Source organism: Eumetopias jubatus, unplaced genomic scaffold (genome assembly GCF_037043125.1).
Source record: "Eumetopias jubatus isolate StellerSeaLion01/CBP00866 unplaced genomic scaffold, mEumJub1_p1.0 scaffold_12, whole genome shotgun sequence".
NCBI lineage: Eukaryota > Metazoa > Chordata > Mammalia > Carnivora > Otariidae > Eumetopias > Eumetopias jubatus.
Genome location: NW_028274818.1, coordinates 65,103,189 through 65,128,857, shown reverse-complemented (window position 1 = coordinate 65,128,857; position 25,669 = coordinate 65,103,189). Strand labels below are relative to the sequence as shown.

At 38.6% G+C, this 25,669-nt stretch overlaps 1 protein-coding gene across 2 annotated transcripts in view; it reads left to right on the top strand.

Moving 5' to 3' along the window:
* The window catches only part of SMYD3 (SET and MYND domain containing 3), a 708,338-nt gene that overhangs the window by 181,708 nt on the left and 500,961 nt on the right, over nucleotides 1–25,669 (top strand). For both annotated transcript variants that reach the window (XM_028111942.2, XM_088017182.1), the window contains exons 3-5: nucleotides 14,021–14,128; nucleotides 15,690–15,747; nucleotides 17,768–17,904. In XM_028111942.2, coding sequence (XP_027967743.1) covers nucleotides 14,021–14,128; nucleotides 15,690–15,747; nucleotides 17,768–17,904 — 303 coding nt within the window. The remainder of the gene's footprint in view (nucleotides 1–14,020; nucleotides 14,129–15,689; nucleotides 15,748–17,767; nucleotides 17,905–25,669) is intronic.

Sequence of the window (25,669 nt, the reverse complement as noted above, 5' to 3'; positions counted from 1 at the left end):
ACGTGTGTGTGTACACACACACACACACACACACATGTGCACACACCCATTATAATAGTCACCGTCTTGTGTATTACATTTCCAAGACTTTTTAAATTTATAACCTGAAGTTTGTACCTTCTGATCACTGCACTCATTTCCCTGACACCATATTCCCTGCCTGTGGCAACTGCCTTTCTGTTCTTTGTATCTGAGTTTGGTTCTTTTTAGAATCTATGTGGGGAAGTATTTTCTGAGCCACCTGTGTAGGCATTATACGTTGACTTCCTGCGCTGGTAGGTAAGGGGATTTAGCTCACCTATGTCAGCATCTCCTTTTTCTCCCTCTTTCTATATAGTTATCTCCAGAGTTTATCCAATAGATATTTTTTGAGTAGCTACTAGCTAGTCCCTGTTCTAAGTTATTCTGGGGGTTGCGGTGGTGGGTAGTTAGTAGTGAGCAAGTGAAGAAGATCCTGGCTTTCCTAAAGCTTATGTTATAGATGCAGGAAAGACAGATAGGGACAAATACCCACAATTATATGAGTGAATGTTCTTTGGATGAGCAGGAGCTCACCTTTGAAAAGGTTATTACAGAAGGACTTCCTGCAGAGGTGACATTTGACCTGGGACCTAATTGCCAAAAGTAGCCAGCCATGGAAAGCTCTGGAACAAATGTTTTACATAGAAAGAACAGCAGATGTGAAGGAACTGAAGCAGGAACAAACTTGTCATGTTAGAGGAATAAAGTGGAGTTGGATAATGGTGGATATTTGTTATTGTACATGTGTCCAGACCCATAGAATGGACAGCAGCAGTGTTCCCCATGGACTTTGGGTGATAATGATATTTCACTGTAGGTTCATTCCTTGTAATAAATGTCCCATCTGGTGGGGATGTTGATGATACAGGTGGCTGTGCATGTGGAGTGGTTAGGGAGTTATATGGGCATCCTCTGTACCATCCTCTCAATTTTGCTGTGAATTTAAAACTCTGCTAAAAAAATTAAGTCTTAAAAAAATAAGTACAGGAAAGAATAGGAGTTGGAGGTGAGGCTGGTGAGTGAGGATAGGAAGGACCTGATTATGGATCCATCCATCCACTGATTTACTTAGCAAATAGGGTCAACACTAGGACTTTCCTAGGCTCTGGCGCAATATTATTGAACAAGACACAGAAAGAAAGCCTTTGCCCAATGGAACTTATATTTTCTCAGTATGGCAGGTAATAAATTAATAAAGTGGTATACAATATTATCTTTGTGCCTAAAATAAAGGGTATAAAAGCACAGAGATTGGGAGGTTGTTTTGTGTGTTTGTGTATACGTATATACATGTATGCATACCTGTGTACACACACTGTATACCTATTCCTATATATCAAATGTACAGACATTGGGGAAATATATAGATATAATCTATACTTTTTGTAAAGAGATCTGTCTCCATCCACCTACCTACCTATCTACACACCTACCTACCTACCTACCTATCTACTTGTCTTATCATCTGTTAATCTGTCTGTCAATCTAAGACCAGTCAGAAGTGGCATTTAAGTGGACACCTGAAAGAAGTAATCAAGACATGCCAAGGGGCGCCTGGGTGGCTCAGTTGGTTAAGCAACTGCCTTCGGCTCAGGTCATGATCTTGGAGTCCCGGGATCGAGTCCTGCAGCAGGCTTCCTGCTCAACAGGGAGTCTGCTTCTCCCTCTGATCCTCCCTGCTCTCATGCTCTCTCTCTATCTCATTCTCTCTCAAATAAATAAATAAAATCTTTAAAAAAAAAAAAAAGACATGCCAAGATTGGGAGAAGAGAGTTTCAGGCTGGATGCACATCAAATGGAAAAGGAAGAATGAATATGGTATGTTCAAGAAGGACAAGAAGGCCAGATGGTGGACCAGGGGCAGCAGCAGATGTTGTAGGAGATAAGATTGGAGAGATGGGAGGGGCTGGGTTATGATAAGGCCCTTATAGGCTATGGCTAAAAATATACATAAAAATATACATCTGTGTGTGATGGGCTGCTACTATAGGGTCCTAAGGGGGGAAGGAGGGTCATTATTAATGTGTGATTGAGTTTTTAAAGGAATCCTTCTGACTGTGGGGATAGCTTACAGAGGAGTAAAGGTAGGGGGTGAAGAGCCAGTCAGGAGCTTATGATAGTAATCTGGTCATCATATGATGGTGGCTAGGATTACAGTAGTGGCATCAAAGAGGATAAGGCAGATTTGAAGGAAGCATTGCCTGAATATGCTCCTGGATGCATTCATTCATTCATTGGTTCGAGAGTTCATTGTGTGCTAAGCACTGATCTAGTCAAGAGCTTGGATGGCTTGGATTAGAGTAGCAGCAGTGAGGCGTTCAGAAGTGATTGGATCTGAGACCTATTTTGAAGGTGTAGCTCAACGTTTGCCAATAGGTTAGATGTAAGACGTAAGACAAAAAGAACAGTCAGAGGTGACTTCCAGCTTTCTGACCTGAGCAGCTTTGGGTGAATGGTGGTGCCATTTAGTGACTTACAGAAATCTAAGGGAAGAGGAGGTTCTGGGAGGGCAATTTTAATACCCAAGTTTTAAGTTTGTGCCTATTGAATATACCTGTGGAGATGTTGAATAGGCAACTGATATGCTTGTGTGGAGCTCAGAAGAGGGGCGGGCACTGCGTGAAAAAAAATAAAAAGAATGAATATAGGGTGGGGAGGGAGAAGAATCAAGAAAGACTTGTTTTTGGCTTGAGCATTTGGGAAGATGATGATTGCATTTATGATGTGGGGAAGACTATATAAGATCTCAGATGGGAAAAATCTGCTTTGGCCCTGTTAGTTTGGGGATAACTGTTATACATCTGTTAGGATCAATTTCCCCTTCTTGAGTTTTTAACTTTAAACAATATGGGCAAACCTCCATCTGTGTTTTATCAAGCATAGTCATCTTCCCTTAGCCACCATTTCCCTTTCTGCATTTCCAGTTACTTGAAGTCAGCTGCATCTCAAAAATATTAGATAGAAAATTCCAGAGATAAACAGTTTGTAAGTTTTAAATTGCATGCTGTTGTGAGAAGCGTGGTGAAATCTTGCGCTGTCCCACACTGTCCCATTCCTCCCATGTGGGACCTGAATCATCTCTTTGTCCAGCATATTCATGCTGTATATACTACTTGTTAGTCACATCTCCTAGGTGTGTATGTGTAGGAAAAAAGTAGTATGTATAGGGTTTGGTACTATGCGCAGTTTCAGGCATCCACTGGAGTCTTAGAACTGTCCCTCTTGGATAAGGTGGATCTACTTTATAGACAGTGTCTCTCGATTCCCTCCTTTTAAAGGTGAACATAGTGTTCCCACTGATCCGCTCTTATCACCCTATTTCCCATAACTTGCCAGTGTACCTTCACTTTTGTATTATCAAGATTAATATTTACATTCTGTTCTGGAACACAAAGATAGGTCCTGTCTAGGGGTGCCTGGGTGGCTCAGTCAGTTAAGCATCTGATTCTTGATTTCGGCTCAGGTCATGATCTCAGGGTTGTGAGATGGAGCCCTGTGTCTGGTTCTGTGTTGGGCATGGAGCCTGCTTAAGATTCTCTCTCTCCCTCTGCCCCTTCCCCACACCCCTCTCCACCTCGTGCCTGCTCTCTCTTTTTTAAATTAATTAATTAATTTTTTATTAACATAATGTATTATTTGTTTCAGGGGTACAGGTCTGTGATTCATCAGTCTTACACAGTTCACAGCGTTCGCCATAGCACATGCCCTCCCCAGTGTCCATCACCCAGCCACCCCATCCCTCCCACCCCCCCTCCACTCCAGCAACCTCAGTTTGTTTCCTGAGATTAAGAGTCTCTTATGGTTTGTCTTCCTGTCTGGTTTCATCTTATTTCATTTTTCCCTCCCTTCCCCTATGATCCTCTGTCTTGTTTCTCAAATTCCTCAAATTTATCTGGATTCTCCATTTTGACACTCCTTTGCTTACTCAGAATCATTCCAGTAGCAAAGAGGTGTTTTCAGACTGTTTGGCATGCAGACTTTTGGTTAAGTCTCTCTTTTTAATGCTACTTTTCAATCCCCTTCAGTGCCCGACATAAACTCTGTGATGCTAGATTCCTGTTGGATTTCTGCTTGGTAGGTTGGCTCCCCTCTCAGAAAAGACTTTGAGGGTAACTGCCATTTGATGTGGACTCCACTCCCCTGTTTGTGTAGCCTGTCTCACCCCCACTTTCTAGACATGATGTTGAACTCCTCATTCATTGACGGCCATTCTAATATACTTTGGGAGTTAAAAACTTGATAATTACTTGTACGAGGGCTAAAATACGTGTGCTCCATCACCGTGTTCCACTAGAACTTGGTGCTGACATTCTGATTAATCCAGCATGGAGGTTTCTTTCAAAGAAGATTGGAAGTCTGTAGAGGTAAATGAGTTATTTTGCCTTTCTAGCTAAAATATATCAATTAGGTCATTCCATCTTCATATGATCTCTCACTAGATCAGAGATTGGCAAATGTTTTTGTAGTGGTTCAGATAATAAATATTGTAGGCATTGTGGGCTATAGATTTGTCACAACTACTCAACTCTTGTGTGATAGGCGGGAGTGTAAATTGTAAGGGTGGCTATGTTTTAATAAAACTTTATGAAAGCAGGTGGCAGAATGGATTTGACCTGAATCGTACACTAGATGATCACTGAATCACTTTGGGGTACTAATATTATTATTTATTATATGATTCCTCAGTTAACCAGGAGACTGTAATTTCCATTTTCTGAAGAAGTAATACTTTTTTCTTGTTTCTTATGTCAATTTGATGCCCTATGACAATTCTCCTGCCTCACTCTGTCTTTGTATTTGGTTCTATCTGTCTAATTTGATTAAGGCTAGTGGGAAGGCACTCTTGTTCTACACTTGATGCAGCATTCAGTAAGCTTTGAAAGTGATAAGTCTAAAGTCTATCACTAGGTCTCTCATGTGCTCTGAGGAGATTTTATGCAAGATTTTAATCAATATCTGTCAGTCAGCTGAGACACCTGGCTTAGCTTTCCACTTTTCTTTTTCCAGTTTCCAACTTTTTAGACCTTTGTGTATCTGCCAACCTGCAGTTCAATACTGGACTGCATTTGAAGCATGAAGAGGGAGATACTGTTTATTTGCTATAAAATGGTTTATGAGGGACTGGATAGCTGTTGGGTCTCTCTCTTTTCTTTCCTGCAAGTTTCATGGCAACTCAACTATCCCAGTTATGCTCATAGTAAATCTCTGTCAATATTGTTTGTGAGTGGAATTGATCATGACTAGGTGGTAAAAAGATCATAACAGTCTTTCACACAGAAGATGTTCAGTTAGTGGTATTAGTGATAAAATTGTTGAATAAATGACTTAAAAGAACTTATTTTCTGTTTGCATATTTTAAGCCAATTTCTTCATCCTTAATGATCCAAAATTTGAAAAAAATACTGTTCCAAATTTTCAGCTGTGTAAGTCTAATGTGGGCAAGATTCGGACCTATTTTGACATAATTCAGATATCTGTTCCTGTGGATATTACAGAGTCATGGATTTTATAATTGGGAGGCTGCCTTCAAGAACATTGAATCTAGCCTTCTTACAGAATAAATATCTGCTGAGCCCAGGTCATGAATTACATGTGTTTTACCCAAACCAGGCTCAATACATGTTGTCAAACTCCATCCCACATAATAATAAGCTGCTCTAAAATGAGTCTTTTTAAATTTTTTTTAAAGATTTTATTTATTTATTTGACAGACACAGTGAGAGAGGGAACACAAGCAGGGGGAGTGGGAGAGGGAGAAGCAGGTTTTCCGCAGAGCGGGGAGCTTGATGTGGAGTTCCATCCCAGGACCCTGGGATCATGACCTGAGCTGAAGGCAGACGCTTAATGACTGAGCCACCTAGGCGCCCCTAAAACGAGTCTTTACTCCAACCCAAATCCAATCTTTGACAGTATTTATATGGGTTCTTGAGCTCTAGTGACTTTGTTTCCAAGGAGGAGTGGGAAATGTCATAGTAGTGCTAAGGTCATTTTGTGTAAGAAAGAAGAAGTAAATTGATTTTCTTTCTCTGCGGTAAGATCTCATCTGTAAATTCTCTTCTTTAGTCATAAGGATCATGTCTGACTGGCCAAAGAAAGTATTGTTAGAGAGTTTACTGGCTTTTCTTCTTTTTGGGTGGCCTTAATTTTAAATAATGATAAATATATAGTAAGTTAGATCTTCTATAAATGGTACTGGTTTAGGAAGAAATCATCAGATACCTATCAAACACCTGTACATGCAAGATGTACCTAATTGGTAATACACTTATTTATTTTTTTAAAAGATTTTTTAATTTATTAATTTAGAGAGAGAGCATGCACAAGTGGGAGGAGGGTCAGAAGGAGAGGGAGAGAGAGAGAGAGAGTCTTAAGCCAACTCCATTCTGAGTGCGGAGCCCTTCACGGGGCTCAATGCCAGGATCCTATCATGACCTGAGCTGAAATCAAGAGTCTGACACTTAACCGAGTAAGCCACCCAGGTGCTCCCCTAGTACACACTTACTTTTAAAAACGAGACATGAACAAAACTAACCTGATAAAAGTTTACTAAGTCTTTGCATTACGGAAGATTTCACTGAAGCATTTTTTAACATTTAAAAAATTAATACATTTAAACCATTCTTTGAGTTATAAGCAGATTTTCCAAAATATTTAAGTGTTTATTGAACAGTCGTTTTGCTTTCTCTTTCATGTAAAAGTGCTTTTCCCTAAATCACAGTTGCTAGACCTAAGATAATTATATTTGCTATTATTTGTAAATATAATAATCTGATATTTGCAGAAAATTCAAACAGTGTTGGGAAAGCATAAGGAGAAAGGCAAAAATAGCTTTTTCTTTTAGGAAAAACTGAAAAAATTATTACCAATTGTTCAGTTTTGTATACAAATGTATGAAGAGCATTCTTACATTTTTTCTGTACATCAATTACATTTGTGAGGATTAAGTGCATTATAAATATTATTTATATGCCAACAATATTCACATTAAGACTTCTGATGTTCATTACCAAACACCCATCAGAAGGATTAGAGGGGTGCCAGGGTGGCTCAGTTAGTTAAGCGTCTGACTCTTGATTTTGGCTCAGGTCATGGTCTCAGGGTCATGAGACTGAGCCCCGCGTTAGGCTCCACAATGGGCTGCAGCCTACTTGGTATTCTCTCTCTCGCTCGCTCTCGCCCCTACCCCCGCTTGCAGATGAGCTCTCGCTCTCTCTCCCTCTCTTTCTCTAAAAAGAAAAAAAAAGATTTGAGAACTTTACAGTTCTACTAATAGTTTAGTAAGTATAGGATAGTATTTTTTTTGGTTCTTCTATTTAATATGTACAATGGCGTCCTTTTTAATTTAGTCTAGATCAGTGGTTTTTCAACCTTAGCTACATGTGGAATCCTTTTGTGATGATTAAAAAGACTTTGGACACCTGATCCTATCTCATCACTACTGTCAGAATCTCTTCAGTCGTCCCAGGCTGTGAATTTAAATATATATTTTTATGTGTGTGTGTGCTGTGTATGTTTATGTAGCATTGTTCTAGATCTGCAGTTTTCAGCTCTCCCAGACCTAACTCTATCTTTTTTTTTTTTTAAGGTTTATTTATTTGACAGAGAGAGTGAGAGAGATCAAGCATGCTCAGAAGCAGGCAGAGGGAGCGGGAGAAGCAGGTTTCTTGCTGAGGAGAGATCCTATTGTGGGGTTCGATCCCAGGACCCTGGGATCATGACCTGAGCCAAAGGCAGACGCTTCACTGAGTGAGCCACCCAGGAGCCCTGCTATCTATTTTTTTTAAGTTTTTATTTATTTTGGAGAGAGATAGAAAGAGCTTGTGAGCAGGGGGAGGGGCAGTGGGAGAGGGAGAGAGGGAGATAATATCTCAAGCAGACTGTGCTGAGCGCAGAGTCCAGTGCTGGGCTCGATCCCTGAGATCATGACCTGAGCGGGAATCAAGAGTCAGATGCTCAACTGACTGAGCCACCCAGGTGCCCCTCTCCCTTTTTATAATAATTATATTTTTGTCCTCTCTACTATATTGAAGTGAAATTCCATAGTTAGTACAGTCTAACTAGTTATGTATTTTTAAAATTCAATATCAATATAATACCATAACTTGAATGTAAAGGAGGAAAAAAATGAAAATAACTTATAATAAAATAATGTTTTATATTTATGTACAGTAAGCACAAATTAACATGAAAGACAAATGAAATTAAAATATTGCATTAAGACACAAAGACAATGGGAAAAAGAATTTTGGATGGAAAAAGGAAATGAAGACATCTACATTGATTCCACATGTCAGTACATACAGGACTCGGAAACCACTCTGGAAATCTCTACATTTCCATGTTCTATAGTACCTACAGTGACTCAGAACAAAAACTAATTAAGTAAACCAGTAGCTCCCAATGAGGGTAACCCTAATCTTGAGGATATGTATTTTATTTTATTTTGTATTTTATTATTTTTTATGTATTTTATTTTTTCAAATTTTTATTTAAATTCAAGTTAGTTAACATATAGTATAATATTGGTTTCAGCAGTAGAATTTAGTGATTCATCCCTTAAAAATAACACCCAGTGCTCAACACAACGAAAATAACACATATTGTAGTATATAGATGCTCAGGCATGAGTAGACCTGAAGACATAATTAAGAAGTCAGATATTTGCATTTATACAAAGTCAATTTGGAAAGGGAAGTACAAAATCCAGGATCAGAAAATACGTTATTGGTACCTCAAATACCATAGGTGATGTTGCCTTCAGTCATATGCTTTTATAAAATTTTAAATAAATTTAGCTAAACTTCTTAAAATGCAGTCTTCCCTTGAATTACCTAGAAAATTCAGTGCTATCAAGGCTGTGTAAAAACAAGCTCTTTGTTTTTATATGTGAAAGGAGGCTTAGTTCCAGGCTCGGATAATTGGAAACAAGTTTGTTCCCTCTACAGAATGTTTGATTGGATATTTAAAAGTCGTCTTAGATTTGGAATGATTGATTCTTTTTTTTTAAGATTTATTTATCAGTTTTTAGAAAGAGAGAGCATGCAAGCCGTGGGAGGGGCAGTGGGAGTGGGGAGAGAGAGTCCTTAAGCAGATTCGCCACTGAGTGTGGACCCTGATGTTGGGCTTGATCCCACGACCCTGAGATCATGACCTGAGCTGAAATCAAGAGTTGGACACTTAACTGACTAAGCCACCTTGGCGCCTGGAAGAATTGATTCTTCATTGTACGGAATATCCCACATGGGATGTCCAGCATTTCTGGTTCCTGGCCACTCAGTGCCCATGTCTCTCCCCAGGCATCCTAACAAATAAGGATGCTCCCATATATTTTCCAAACAACCTTCAAGATTAGGGTTACCCCCATTGGGAACTGCTGGTTTACTTAATTAGTTTTTATTCTGAGTCACTATAAGTACTATAGAACATGAAAATGTAGAGATTTCCAGAGTGGTTTCTGAGTCCTGTATGTACTGACATGTGGAATCACTGTAGATGTCTTCATTTCCTTTTCCCATCCAAAACTATTTTTTCCCATTGTCTTTGTGTCTTAATGCAATATTTTAATGTCATTTGTCTTTCATGCTAATTTGTGCTTATTGTACATCACTGATAATGTTCAACTTTCAGAACAGAAAACATTAGAGCCAATATTGTGAAAAAAATCTTAATTATATCCCACATTGCAGTGAGGGAAGAAAATAGGAAAAAATAAATCAGGGAGGTTGTCTTTGTAAAACTGGCAGATATGTTATGTGCTGTTGATGTCTAGACCAAGGTTAAAGTTTGTACAGTTTAGATAATGCCTAATGCTCTTGTGAGATTGTGAGGTTTTGCTTCAGTGTCACATGTGGTTACTTAAGAGATTGCTTTGTAAGCCTTTTCTGTGGTAAGCTTCTGTTAGGGAGCCGTATGGTAAGATGCGATGGTGATGCTGAGCAGTAAATCCTAATAATTATTGTTTTAAAAACATGGTTTTTAATATCATGGTGAAATATGAAGTAGGCTCTATGTTGGCACTATGCTATAGACCAGTTTTAAGTGGTATGATTACTTTCTATATTTATATAGATCTAATTTGGTGTTTATTTTTATTTTTATTTTTTTATTTTGTAAAGATTTTATTTATTTATTTGAGAGAGAGAAAGAGAGAAACAGTATGAGAGGGGAGAAGGTCAGAGGGAGAAGCAGGCTCCCCGCTGAGCCGGGAGCCTGATGTGGGACTCAATCCCAGGTCTCCGGGATCATGACCTGAGCCGAAGGCAGTCGCTTAACCAACTGAGCCACCCAGGTGCCCATCTAATTTGGTTTTTAGATGAAAAGAATGAGTATCTTTTTCCTGAAGCAAATGGGAAGATAAGTATGTTCTCTGGTGTTTTCATGCAGTGATTTAGGAATAGCTTTAAGAAACATACTGTCTAATTTCTAATAAGTTTAATTTCTGAGAAATAGTAGTGTAATATTAATTATGCTAAAGACCTAAAGTTGTTTTGACAGGAATTCTCCAAAATTTGGATGTTTAATTCTAAATAATGTTATCTAACAGATCAACAGGTTTGTTACCTAGGGGTACATTTTGTAGTTACTTCACTGTGGTAAGCTAGCAGGAGACTGAGATGCTCAGAACATAACAAAGGAGTTGTAGATGATCACTTGTACTTACAAGTGTTGAATAAAATCTTCTTTTAAGATTTTTTTTGGTCCAAATGGCCTCACCTTCTTTTGCTAGGTGCCATCCTTTGGTACCTGGACACTTGCTCAGGCTTTGAACAGGGCCAGAGGGCTTTCTCAGAGACCCATTTGTACTTGTGGTTCATTCCTGCCTACATAGCCAGTCCAGTGAGGGCATCTATCAGCATTCTCAACTATTAATACTAAATGAAAACTCTTCCACCAAAGTTGTGGTTCACCAGTCAGAAATAAAAAATATTAGCACTCTCGTTTTCTATCAGTGTGAATGATCATGAATTTGTCTGTTAAACCCACTCTCACTGAAAGATCAGATGAAGGAAAGAAAGTAAATAGCTATATCTGAGTCCATATATACCAACCTAATTTCCCAAAGGATGGCAGTAACAATCACAGGAAACTCTGTGTTAACTAAGTTATACAAGTTTCTTTCATGCAGAGCTTTTTAGCAAACTAAATTACTTCCATTCTCTAAGCAGGGTGTGTATTATGCAGCGGTTTTCAAACTTAATTGCCAATGGAAGGTATTTTTTTAAGGGATCTTACCCATGTTGATAAATTGCTAATTGCTGGTCTAAGACTAGCCCCCTAAACAATAGAAACATTTTCTTTCACAGACTTACAGTTTAATATTATGCCGTTTAGTGAGTACTGACATTGGAAGTAGCTATATGATGGCCATTATAATTGTCCGGTATGTTGATTGGCATTCTTAGAATAAACTCCTCTTGTGATTTAATACTTGGTGAAGCTGTGTTTTTCTTTTCTGTCAGATGAGAATTATATAAGCCATTATGCTTTATTTTTTGCATTGCCAAAAGGCAAGTCGAATAAATGTATGGTGATTATTGAGCTCTCATGAGTAGAATACTAAGAATTTTTACTCTCCTCTTTTGTGTTTATGTAGCTTGGTGGTGAGATCCCGCCCAGCTTTACTTTAGTCATCTTTAATATAAGGATAATATCTACCATTTGTATTATTGTGAAAAATCAAATGAAATATCCTTTTTTATTTGCTTAGTGGTGTGTCTGACATACTGCAGAATGCTAAGTAAATGCTAGAGGACTATTTTTTTTTGTAACTTCAACATTTTTCCATTTCTACTTTTTTTTTTTTAAAGATTTTATTTATTTATTTGAGAGAGAGAGAGTGAGAGATAGCACGAGAGGGAAGAGGGTCAGAGGGAGAAGCAGACTCCCTGCTGAGCAGGGAGCCCGATGTGGGACTCGATCCTGGGACTCCAGGATCATGACCTGAGCCGAAGGCAGTTGCCTAACCAACTGAGCCACCCAGGCGCCCATACATCTTCATTTTGAAGCAACTCAGTCTTGTTTAGAAGTGAGTGAAGTATAAATACTAAAAAAGCAAAAAGATTACAAACATCACATTAAAAGCATTACTGTAGTGGATAAGAAGAAATGAAGTGAGGCAGTCATGGGTTCAGTTGAGGAAAGAAGTGTTGTACCCCTTGCAAACCTTGCCTTCAAGATTTGGGTTCGTAGGAAATAGCAGATAAGCCACATCTTCACCCAGGAACTCAACACTGGCAGTCTTTCTGAGCAAAATGCTGGCTTGAAACTCACAGTTTCAAAGTAGCTGCAGCACTTTTGACTTTTTAAAAATTTTATTTATTTGAGAGAGAGCGCACACAAGCGCATGAGTGGGGGGAGGGCAGAGAGATAAGCTGACTCCCCTCTGAGCTTGGAGCCAGATGTGGCACTCCATCCCAGGACCCTGAGATCACGACCCCAGCCAAGGTCACACACTTAACCGACTGAGCCACCCAGGTGTCCCCAGATTTGAATTTCTGGTTGCACTTCGTGTTTGTGCTATAGGTGGAAAAGAGAGAGTTCCTCCTGGAGGGATTTTATAGGGCCAGAAGTTGGGAGGCATATTTACAGTTTCTGAAGCAAGAATGTGTGTGAGTGTCAGGCATTTCGGTGATGGAACTTCCAGCTTTCAGTTGGAATAGAACGTGTCAGACATTTAGTCGAGCCTTCTCCCACTCAACCAGGGTTAAATCTTAGATACTCTGCATTGTATTTCTCTATAGAGGTCATTCCCTGTGAAGGAGCCATGACATTTCTGACTCCCAAGATTCAGGGAGACAGTGTCCTCCTGCCTACTGTCTGCTCTTCTCAGCAATGCAGGATTGGTGACTGGCTCGTTGGTCTTTTCAGCCACACCAGCACATAGGTAGGATTGTGGGTTAAGTGACCATATAATTTATCATCCACAGCACACTTTTCAGAATGAAAAGGGGTACTATTAATGATTAGGCCGGGACAACATAAATAAACCACAGCAGTCCTGGGCAAATGACATTTGGTCATTTTAGTTAATAACCCCTTGCTGTGTGGTCTTCAAAAACAAAAGGTTTCATATTTATTGTTATATTAGTCCCTGATACTTCTATACTCTCTAAAGCAGCACAGAAATTCAGAAGGCTATCTGCCCTGTTTTGATTTTCTTTTCTTTTTTTTTAAGATTTTATTTATTTATTTGAGAGAGAGAGAATGAGAGATAGAAAGCACATGAGAGGGGGGAGGGTCAGAGGGAGAAGCAGACTCCCCACTGAGCAGGGAGCCCGATGCGGGACTCGATCCTGGAACTTTGGGATCATGACCTGAGCCAAAGGCAATCGCCTAACCAACTGAGCCACCCAGGCGCCCCTGTTTTGATTTTCTTGAACCATGTGTTTATTTTCTAATTTGGTGTGATATTTTCTTTTTGTATTCAAAATTACTGCCTCTTACTGAATCCTATTTAATCAGCTAAAAGATAAAAGACTATCTTATAAATTATTAAGTAAGTCATAATGATTCTTCCTTGGACTCCACCAGCCAGGTAATAACCATGGGGTAGTTTGAAGGGCAGAGGTGGAGGAGAAGTGTTGATGTCCATGCCTGGTAATTACATTCTTGGGAAAGACTAGGTTCTGCATCATTAATAGTATTAGAATATTGCTTTCGTTTTCTTTTCTTTTTTTTTTTTTAAGATTTTATTTATTTATTTGACAGAGAGAGACACAGTGAGAGAGGGAACAGAAGCAGGGGGAGTGGGAGAGGGAGAAGCAGGCTTCCCGTGGAGTGGGGAGCTCGGTGCGGGCTCGATCCCAGGATCCTGGGATCATGACCTGGGCCGAAGGCAGATGCTTAACGGCTGAGCCACCCAGGCGCCCTTTGCTTTCGTTTTCTATTTTGCAGTTATATTTAGGCTGTTAACATCAAATTAATGTTGATGACTCTCCACGTTCAAAACCAGTGTAAATGAAAGTTACAACATATGCCCTCCCCACTCTTGTCTTAACAGAAAAAAGCTTGGCCAGACCACAAGCGGGAATGCAAATGCCTTAAAAGTTGCAAACCCAGGTATCCCCCGGATTCTGTTCGACTGCTTGGCAGAGTTGTTTTCAAACTTGTGAGTATAAAACTCATGGAATAAGCTTGGATTTTAATTAACCAAAGCACTTGAAGTTGTATGTATTATTCATATATTTTTTTAAAGATTTTATTTATTTATTTAGAGACAGAAAGGATGTGAGTGGGGGGAGGGTCAGAGGGAGAGAGAATCTCAAGCAGACTCCCTGCTAAGTGCAGAGCCCGAGGCAGGACTCGATCTCATGACCCTGAGATCACCACCTGAGTGGAAGGCTAGAGTAGGATGCTTAACTGACTGAGCCACCCAGGTTCCCCATATTATTATTTAAGGCCAACTTTAAACCCATGTGAAGGTAGAAGGTAGATTATATCAGGGAGTATCTTAAGACAAAAACTTGTCATTTTCCTATTAATCACATGATGATAATTACTCTTACATGGAAGAGTGCTTTTTTTTTTTTTTTTTTTTATAGACAGGTTTCACTGAAATTGCTTCTTCAGTCTTTTCCCCTACTCTGCCTAAACCACCACTGGGTTCTGTGGAATAAACCTCTGGCGATACCCTCCAGACTCCCTTTTGCCAAAAGCTTTCATGTGAATGTCTCTTTCTCAAATTATTTCAGGTTCCAGCTCTCTTCTGTCCTGTTGTTTATTGAATTTTTTGGGGTAGGGGAAGGCTATAAAATTTTATAGAGAGTTTTAATCATGTAAAATTATGTTTTTACACCTAAAACTAACACAGTGTTATATATCAATTATATCTCACTTCTAAAAAATCTGGATGTAGAATACCAAATGGGCATTGTCTTTGGACTGAGTATATAACCCCTATCATATATTTAGGTACTAATTTGCAAATATATATATTGTGTTGAACTAAAAAATACAAATTTATTTCAAAGCATTAATAAATTCAGATCAACTTTGTTATGTATTTCTTTAGTTGCTAGATATTAAAAGTATGATCATTATATTTGAGGCTGAACTTTTTTTTACTTTATTAATATCAGAATGATAGAGAACCAGGACCTACTGGATTAGAATCTAATAGAAAGCACTGATAATAATAATAATAATAGATACGGTCTATTGAGCACTTAGGATTTCTAGGCCCCGTGCTAATTGCTTTACAGGATAGACCTCATTTCATCCCCACAGCAACCCAGGGAATCTATGATTCTTTTATGTTTTAGATAAGGACATTGATGACTTTTGACTTAAGGTAATTTGGTGAAGGTTGCAGTTTGTAATAAACTCTTATTTTTATCCATCCATCTCTGCTTTTCTATAATGATAGGAGTAAAATGCTTACAGTAATACAAGTCTGTGGGTAGAGCTGGGGAAAAGAAATAAAAGTATGAGAACTTCTTATAAAAGAATTTTCCAATTGGAAATGAAATTGAGGGGGTAAGTCATAACTTAGATTTTAAAATTGTTACTGATTGAATAATTCAACTCTTAGAAAGTGATGAAGAGGAGGAATATTAACATTGTCTCTTTAAATAGAGTTTCATTTCAATATCTAAAGAGATTCAAATTTATTCATTGATATATTGGAGCACTTGAAGTTGTTTTTGGTGTTTTCCCCCTTTGCCTCATAGATGGAAGAAACACCGTCTGAATCGGAGAAACTTTACTCATTTTATGATCTGGAGTCAAGTAAGTGATTGTCTATCAGCACCAAAAAAATCCTGTCATTTATTTGCTGACCTCATGCATTGCTTTCTTTTTAACATTGTTTTTCTGTCTCCTTATTTTGTGAGGCAAATCTCACAAACCTTTTCATGTTTTTATATATGCTTGACACATTAGCTTATTTAATTTGTTCCAAGGGTAGTCTTGGCCTTTTAGGAGTTTGTAAAGTACTAGAACCTGATCTTTGTTTCTTTTTGATGCCAGGGAACAATGATGTGAACAAGGGGGTTCTAGGGAACATTTGGGGTCACTGGTCCTTTATTTATTTTTATTTATTTATTTTAATTTTTTTAAAGATTTTATTTATTTATATGACAGAGAGAGACACAGCGAGAGAGGGAACACAAGCAGGGGGAGTGGAAGAGGGAGAAGCAGGCTTCTCACTGAGCAGGGAGCCTGACACAGGGCTTGATCCCAGGATCCTGGGATCATGACCTGAGCTGAAGGCAGACACTGAGCCACCCAGGTACTCCATGGTCCTTTAGATTAGAAGTAAAGTAGATGGTATAGCTGATTTGGGCTGTCTGACAGCATTGAGCATTGTTCTTCTTTTCCACTCCATGGTAGTGGCCAGGATATTTAGGAATACTGACAGGCCCTCCAGTCTGAGTGTTCAGTGTAGGGTTTTTGTTCCTTTCATACTGGGACAGATCCCCTTTAGTGAAGTTGTCTATGACTTCAACCCCAAAGTAGCCAGAGCTCATAGAGTAAATTTTGCTACACAGTTTAATATTTCTGGGTGGAGACAAATACGAAAATGATCTAGTACAGATTTATGGTTATGGGATCCTAAGTGCCAATGATAATAAATTATTATTTAAGAAATCATCGGGTTAATTATTCTCTGTTGAACAAGTAATTTAAAAAGAATATGTGGAGCTGACATGAGCCCCAGAATTATGCTGTAGTTCAACTTGATATATCTTTTCAGTTTTAATAGAGAACTAATTAATAATTTTTCGTGTTATATTACTGCTAAGTAATTAATGTCTCTTGCTGTGAGTAACAGTAGCCCTACTCAATAGTGGTGTCATCCATGCCGTCTTTTTTTTTTTTTTAAAGATCTTATTTATTTACTTGACAGCGAGAGAGAGAGGAAGAGAGGGAATACAAGCAGGGGGAGTGGGAGAGGGAGAAGCAGGCTTCCCATGGAGGAGGGAGCCCGATGCGGGGCTCGATCCCAGGACCCTGGGATCATGACCTGAGCTGAAGGCAGACACTTAATGACTGAGGCACCCAGGCGCCCTCATCCATGCTGTCTTAAGTGAAGTGTTCTACAACATTATGAATTGTACACTCTTAGCCTTAACACCTTTTTGTGCTAAAAATTAAATTGAGTTTTCAATGGAGTGATTTTTTGACAGCTATGCTCTGGAACCTTCTCCTTCTGTTTGGGTTTAGCAGCACCGCATCTTGTTTATTCAGTGTGGAAATAATTTGAAGTCGAGATTTCTTGGGTTGCTCCCTGTTTTCTTCTCAGTGGACTTTTTATGTGACACATTTCACCAGTTGGACTCTCACTGAACTTTTTACTTTTGGTTATCCTTTTGTTTTTGGTTTTGTTTTTTCCTTTGAGATATACTGTTTATCAGTTGGTCATGACCTGGTTGAAAATTGTTTCATGGGAAGATCTGCTTAAATTCACTTGACTTGACGCACTTGTGATGTCCAGGGTGATGTGGGGGACCTGTAACACACATCTTTCCTGATTTGGGTTGTAGTGTTTTTCATCTGTACATGTTATTTATTTTGTTTTGATAGGTATTTGATCTTATATTGTAGATGAAGTTTGGTGCAATTTAATTGGTAATATATATATATTGTAATATGTAGCTGCGAAAAAATAAAAAGGAACGTATTTGCTCTCTGTCAGAATGAAATCTAGAGAGGATAAATCTGGTTTAACAGCTAGCATTGAACACCTGAAAATTGTCCATTAAAAATTCACTGTGTGATTGTGCTATTTATTCTCTCTTTAAAAAAGATATTAACAAAATCACTGAAGATAAGAAAGAGGGCCTCAGGCAGCTGGTAATGACATTTCAACATTTCATGAGAGAAGAAATCCAGGATGCTTCTCAGCTGCCACCTTCCTTTGACATTTTTGAAGCTTTCGCAAAAGTAAGTGTTATTTGATATCTTTGTTAATGCCGTAAATCAACTCTTTACTTCTTATTTTGTTGTTGATCCATGAAAATTTAGGAGCTTTCATGCCTTAAATCACTCCCCTACCTTATTGAGTAGAGAATGAGAGAATGTATTGCTTATATTGAAAAGGGTATTATTACTTTTTATGTTTTATCAGTACTCTTATTCCTGGCCTGCGTATGTTCATTGTCAGCATGCAAAGTGCTCTCTCATACTCTCAGGAGTATGCTTGCTTTTCTCCAGAGAAAACAGCCTATTCCCTTGTTTCTTACTAATGGATTTTTAAGGTTATCATTGCATTCAAGTTTGTGTTGTTGTTTCAGTGATGGATTTTGGTCTTTGAAGTGAAAAATATATTGGAATCCATTTCTTGATTATGTGAATTTAAATAATATGAAAATATAACCATTTCTGATTTAAAAATAGTTGTCTAAAAATCTGTTTAAATGTTTCAGGTCACTAAAATCCTGTGCTAGGTATAGAAAATAGGTTTAATTTCATATTTTTGTGTGTGGTTTCTTGGTAGTCCCTACCTGACATGCTCTGTTTGGAAACGATTCTGATGGTTTGTTTGGGCCCAGGGAGAAAGCATAAACTGGCTGATCCTTGCTATCTGCCGTGTGATAAGGAAAAAGGAACAGATAATATCCCCACTACTGCTCTGTGTTTGCTGTCCTTGCTTTTCCATATTGCATATTTTGGTTTGCTTAAATATTGACCATATTTTAATAACAAGTAAAATTTTACATTTGATGGTGATTTTGCCACTGATGTTACAATTCATAAGTGCACATCTCCTAACATATTTATCCCATGAATATTTTTAAAGTGTGTTTTGTAATCTACCCATTTTCTAAGAATTCTAAAGTGATTTGTGTGATTGCTATTCTTGTTTTTCTCAAATGTATTTTTATACTTCAGAGTATGTTTTTATGATTTTCTGGTAATATCACCTTAGCATTACATTCTGGTTTGTCTACAGTTTAAAACTGATTTCAAAATACAGTCTTTACTTATAATACATATGAGAAGTGTCTCATGTGTTTATTTCACATCCTTCTGAAAATCATAGCCTTTAGGAGTATCGTTTGTACAATACACACAGGTGCTTTTGATGTTAGATGCTCTACAGAGTAATACCTCCTGAAAGATAAAAATATGCCTTGTGTTGACTGTACCTTCATTCCTAGTGTTAAGTCTGTGGCTTTTTGTGACAGTTATGTCTGTTTTAGAAATTGTTCAAGTGGTAATTACTGGTGCTACTAGTATTTATGGGAAATATTTAAAAATGCTTTCTATTGCTCAATGTAACATGTGAATTACTCTCTTATTTCTCTTATTTTTTTTAAATTTTAATTTCATATATCTCACAGTGAAATTCTTTCTATGCTGTGTAGGGAAAAGTTCAGTCATTATGAATACGTAGACAAAGTTTTAGTAATATGTTCTCCCTTCTCCCCACATAGTCGTATTTGCTATTGCCACAAAAGTAGAAGACAGACATCTCTGAGATTTTGGGGGGGAAGTGGACTCAGAGCTGTGATTTTTTCCTTATAATGTAGGTTAAAGCAACATTAACCTATGGCTCCTATACTTCCTTGTAAAAGTTTTATTAAGATTTTATAAATTGTTGTTAGTTTTCTGCTTATACATATATCCTTAAAAGAGATCACTTTCCTCCTCCTCCTCTTTTTCTCCCCACCTTCTTCTTCTTTGTCATCTTTTTTTTTTTTTTTAAATAGAATAGTCTAGGGGCGCCTGGGTGGCTCCATCGGTTAAGTGTTGGCCTTCGGTTAAGTGTCTGCCTTCGGCTCAGTTCATGATCCTGGGGTCCCAGGATCGAGCCCTGAGTTGGGCTCCCTGCTTAGCAGGGCGTCTGCTTCTCCCTCTCCCTCTGCCTCTCTTTCTCTCTGTGTCTTTTTCTGTCAAGTAAATAAATAAAATCTTAAAAAAATAGAATAGTCTAATATTAAGCTAACTGGTGTCATGCATACTTCAGGGATGAGCTGCTAACATTGCAAGGTGATGGTGCAGGTCATGACAAATGCATTGGCAGTGGTTGGAGAACCTTGGGCAGAGGATTTTATTCCTATGCCTCTCTCCCTGTCTCAGTGGCATAGAATTAGCCAGAGAGGAATGGACCCCACAGTATGTACTGCCCACAGCCCACATATATACACACTGTCAGGCATAGTTCCAGGCTGCCCTGCCTTTCTCAACCTCATGCACTAACTTTCCAGTTTATCCTTAGACGAAGGCTGGCTTTGCCTGGTCCCAATAAAGAAAATCCTGTTTTATGTTTTGCTTTTGGTCCCCTTCATTTATATTCATTCTGGTTCTCTGCAGGTTTTAGACCTGCTAAGCTTATATCTTAGCTCATCTCATGGTCACTTAAGGCAGAAGGAATTCTGAGACCTTTTCTATATTTGTTTATATCCTAATTTTTTTGACTTTTTGATTATGGACTTTTCCAAACATTCATGAAAGTTGAGAAATTAGTACAATGAATCCTCATGTCTCTGTCAGCTGGTTTCAATAATTTTCAAACTTGTTTTACTTCTGATATTTTTAATATTTAGATTTCAGACAAATGCTCCTTATTTAAAATTCAGATTTCCAAACATTCCTTACAATTAGTCTTTTATAATGAAGCCTCTTGGCCACCTGAGAAGTTGGTGAATTCACTTATTAAATTAAGCAGACCTTTTTAATTTTTTTTGCAGGCCTACCATGTGCAAAGCATTCTTGATTCAGGTTGTAGAAACATGTGGCTAATTATAAATCAGAAAATCATCTACCAAGGCAAAAACCCTAGCAAGCCAAAAGTCTTACTTGGGGATGTGTTATATTTGTTAAACTTGCACTTGCCTGGAATCGAAAGGGCTCAGTGGAGGATGAGAAGGTTCTTAAACCTGAGCGCATGATTCATTCTTGCTAGGCTTTTTGTCTTTTTTCTTTTTCTTCTTCTTTTTTTTTTTTAAGTTAACATACAGTGTGGTATTAGTTTTAGTTGTACAATATAGTGATTCAACACTTCTGTACATCATCTGGTGAATATTATGACAGGTGCACTCCTTAATCCCCATTACCTGTTTCACCTATCCCCCCCCACTGCCCCGAACTATCTGTGTGTTCTCTATAGCTGAGAGTCTGTTTCTTGATTTCTCTCTCTCTCTCTTCCTTTCTTTTCCCTTTGCTCGTTTGTTTTGTTTCTTAAACTCCACATATGAATGAAATCATATGGTATTTGTCTTTCTCTGACGTATTTCACTTAACATTATACTCTAGCTCCATCCATGTCATTGCAAATGGCAAGATTTCATTCTTTTTTATAGCTGAGTAATATTCCATTGTAGATACAAACCACATCTTTTTTTGTGTATGTGATTTTTTTTAAATTTTATTTTATTATGTTATGTTAGTCACCATTCATTACATCATTAGTTCTTGATGTAGTGTTCCATGATTCATTGTTTGCGTATAACACTCAGTGCTCCATTCAGTATGTGCCCTCCTTAATGCCCATCACCAGGCTAATCCATCCACCCCACCCCCCTCCCCTCTAAAACCCTCAGTTTGTTTCCCAGAACCCATAGTCTCTTATGCTTTGTCTCTCCCTCCGATTTCCCCCCCTTCATTTTTCCCTTCCTACTATCTTCTTTTTTTTTTTTTAACATATAATGTATTATTTGTTTCAGAGGTATAGGTCTGTGGTTCAACAGTCTTACACAATTCACAGCGCTCACTGTAGCACATACCCTCCCCAGTGTCTATCACCCAGCCACCCCATCCCTCCCACCCCCCACCACTCCAGCAACCCTCAGTTTGTTTCCTGAGATTAAGAAGTCCTCATATCAAGTGAGATCATATGATACTTGTCTTTCTCTGATTGACTTATTTTGCTTAGCGTAATACCCTCCAGTTCCATCCACGTCGTTGCACATGGCAACATTTCATTTTTTCAATGGCTGCATAATATTTCATTGTATATATATATATATATATATACACCACTTTTTTATCCATTCATCTGTTGATGGACATCTAGGCTCTTTCCATACTTTGGCTACTGAGGACATTGCTGCTATAAACACTGGGGTGCACATGCCCCTTCGGATCATTACATTTATATCTTTGGGATAAATACCCAGTAGGGCAATTGCTGGGTTGTGGGGTAGCTCCATTTTCCACTTTTTGAGGAACCTCCATACTGTTTTCCAGAGTGGTTGCACCAGCTTGCATTCCCATCAACAGTGTAGGAGGATTCTGCTTTCTCTGCATCCTCGCCAACATCTCTCGTTTCCTGACGTGTTAATTTTAGCCATTCTGAGTGGTGTGAGGTGTTATCTCATTGAGGTTTTGATTTGGATTTCCCTGATGCTGAGTGACATTGAACACTTTTTCATGTGTCTTTGGCCATTTGGATGTCTTCTTTGCAGAAATGTCTGTTCTTGTCTTCTGCCCATTTCTTGATTGGATTATTTGTTCTTCGGGTGTTGAGTTTGATAAGTTCTTTATAGATTTTGGATACTAGCCCTTTATCTGATATGTCATTTGCAAATACCTTCTCCCATTCTGTTGGTCGTCTTTTGGTTTTGTTGACTGTTTCCTTTGCTGTGCAAAAGTTTTTTATCTTGATGAAGTCCCAGTAGTTCCTTTTTGCCCTTGCTTCCCTCGCCTTTGGTGATGTGTCTAGGAAGAAGTTGCTGCGGCTGAGGTCGAAGAGGTTGCTGCCTCTGTTCTCCTCAAGGATTTTGATGGATTCCTGTCTCACATTTAGGTCTTTCATGCATTTTGAGTCTATTGTTGTGTGTGGTGTAAGGAAATGGTCCAGTTTCATTCTTCTGCATGTGACTGTCCAATTTTCCCAATACCATTTGTTGAAGAGACTGTCTTTTTTCCACTGGACATTCTTTCCTACTTTGTCAAAGATTAGTTGACCATAGAGTTGAGGGTCCATTTCTGGGCTTTCTGTTCTGTTCCATTGATCTACGTGTCTGTTTTTGTGCCAGTACCATACTGTCTTGATGATGACAGCTTTGTAATAGGGCTTCAAGTCCAGAATTGTGATGCCAGCAGCTTTGCTTTTCTTTTTCAACATTCCTCTGGCTATTCGGGGTCTTTTCTGGTTTCATACAAATTTTAACGATTATTTGTTCCATTTCTTTGAAAAAAAGTGGATGGTATTTTGATAGGGATTGCATTAAATGTATAGATTGCTTTAGGTAGCATTGACATCTTCACAATATTTTTTCTTCCAACCCATGAGCATGGAACGTTTTTCCATTTCTTTGTGTCTTCCTGAATTTCTTTCATGAGTATTCTATAGTTTTCTGAGTACAGATCCGTTGCCTCTTTGGTTAGATTTATTCCTAGGTATCTTATGGTTTGGTTTTGGGTGCAATTGTAAACGGGATCGACTCCTTAATTTCTCTTTCTTCTGTCTTGTTGTTGGTGTATAGAAATGCAACTGATTTCTGTGCATTGTTTTTATATCCTGCCACTTTACTGAATTCCTGTATGAGTTCTAGCAGTTTTGGGGTGGAGTCTTTGGGGTTTTGCACATAAAGAATCATATTATCTGCAAATAGTGAGTGTTTCACCACTTCTTTGCCTATTCGGATGCCTTTTATTTCTTTTTGTTGTCTGATTGCTGAGGGAGGACTTCTAGTACTATGTTGAATAGCAGTGGTGATAGTGGATGTCCCTGCCCCACTCCCACATAAACAAACAGGCCCGTGAATAGAAATGGCCAATTGGGGTTTAGACTGTAGGGGTTTGCTTTATAAATATATCCTTTCCACTTGTGAATTTTTTGCCTAACTGTAAAAAAATTAAATAGCATGAGGGAAGCCAGGGTAGCTCAGTCAGTTATGTGTCCGCATCCTAATTTCATCTCAGGTTATGATCTCAGGGTTGTGAGATCAAGCCCCACTTTGGGCTCCACTTTTGGCATGGAGCCTGCTTAAGATTCTCTCTCTCCCTGTTCCCCTCCCCACCTTCTTTCTCTCTCTCTCTCTCTCCAAATAAATAAATAAATAAATAAATAAATAAATAAATAGCGTGAGACATACAAAGTGAAATTTTTCTAGGGGAGGGTATCCAGGAAGACTTCACCTGGAAAGTAAAATTAATGGCATGAATTTCAGAAGAGAGTTTGGTATAGGGAAACAGTCACAGACAAATGGTCTGCAAATGCTGGTGGGAGTGAGGGGTGCTGACTCCTCTGCCCTGCCGAGCTGAGAACATACTGACCTCTTCTGGGATCCGAAAAGGTAGTTATTACTGTGGAATACATGTTTCCATTATATTTAGTGCCTACAATAAAAGTTTGAATAAAAGCTTGATGCTTAAAATGTTTGCTTGCATTAGGTGGTAATAGAAAATTCGTGAGGGTAATAGAACCTATAGCATCTCTTTAGAAGGGGCTGCAGAGTGATGGTGTAATGGATGGATGGAGAGGCTGCAGTGATTTGCTGGAGCTTTATTTTCAAAGCAGTTTGCTGGGTTTAAGCTTAGATTGTGTGTTACCTGGTGGAGACAGGGTGGTTGGAGGGCGTGGCTGGGTGGAAATGAAGCTCTAAGTGTGAGGAAAGCCGTGGGTGCTGCTCACAGTAATGGCGGTGGCCAAGGTGTGGGGCGCATTGGAGATACTTGTTAGTGAGAAGCAAGGAGACATGCGATTATTTCTATGTTTATGAGAGATGGAGGCCAGATTCACCTCTGCTGGCTCTGTCAGATTGTTTATAGAAGATTCGCCTCTTCATTTCTACAAGCCCCTTCTCCTTCCCACCCCACACTTTTTTTCTTTCTCTTCTATCTTCAAACGAGATTTTGGGTTAGGTTTCAAAATGGATTTATCTTAGTGTGACAGCTATCATGGTTCAGTCTACTCATTGAGTTCTAAATATTTGCCACAAACATAGAAAAATGTTCATACTACTCTTAATAAATATAAACTTTAAAGGGCAAGAGAATAACAAAGAAGGACAAATTTATTCTTTTTTATTTTTTAAGAGTATTTAGCTGAGAGAGAGAGAGAGCGCGTGTGCACACACACACAGAGGGGGAGAAGCAGGTTCCCCACTGAGCAGGGAGCCCGATGCAGGGCTCAATCCCGGGACTTCGAGATCATGACCTGAGCCCAAGGCAGACCCTTGACAGACTGAGCCACCCATGCACTCTGAGAAAGGCAAATTTAAATGGCATGCTGAATAGTGTGATGGTTAAGTTGTTTTCTGAGACTAGAAAATGAAATTCGCTTGGTCTGGATTTCCTCATCTGTTAATGGGAATCATCATCATCATTGTATCTACTTCAGGGAAGAAAGTGAGGATTACGTCAGAAGTACTTACTGTAACAAATATTACTAATTTCAACTACTGCTGGCCCCACCTCCCAGCTTAATTTTTGTTTGGGTCTAAAGTTTCAGTGTTTTATGTCTCTGTGTCAGGAGCCAGTCTGTGACTCAGTGTAAACTGGTCTCAGAGGGGGGCTCACAGTTGTGCCTAGTGCTCGTGTCTCTTGAAATGCTGAGAATTACCTACAGCTCTTGTGGATGGAAATCTTTTACTGTTTCCTGAATTCATTAACAACAAAGTAGTTCCTTAAGATGTTACAAAGGACATACAGAGGTAAGCTTCCCATGATGAATGAAATATTTCTCACGTATGCATTTTTGAAGGATGAAATGAATTTAGAAGATTCATTAATTATCATGTTATAATTCACTGAAATG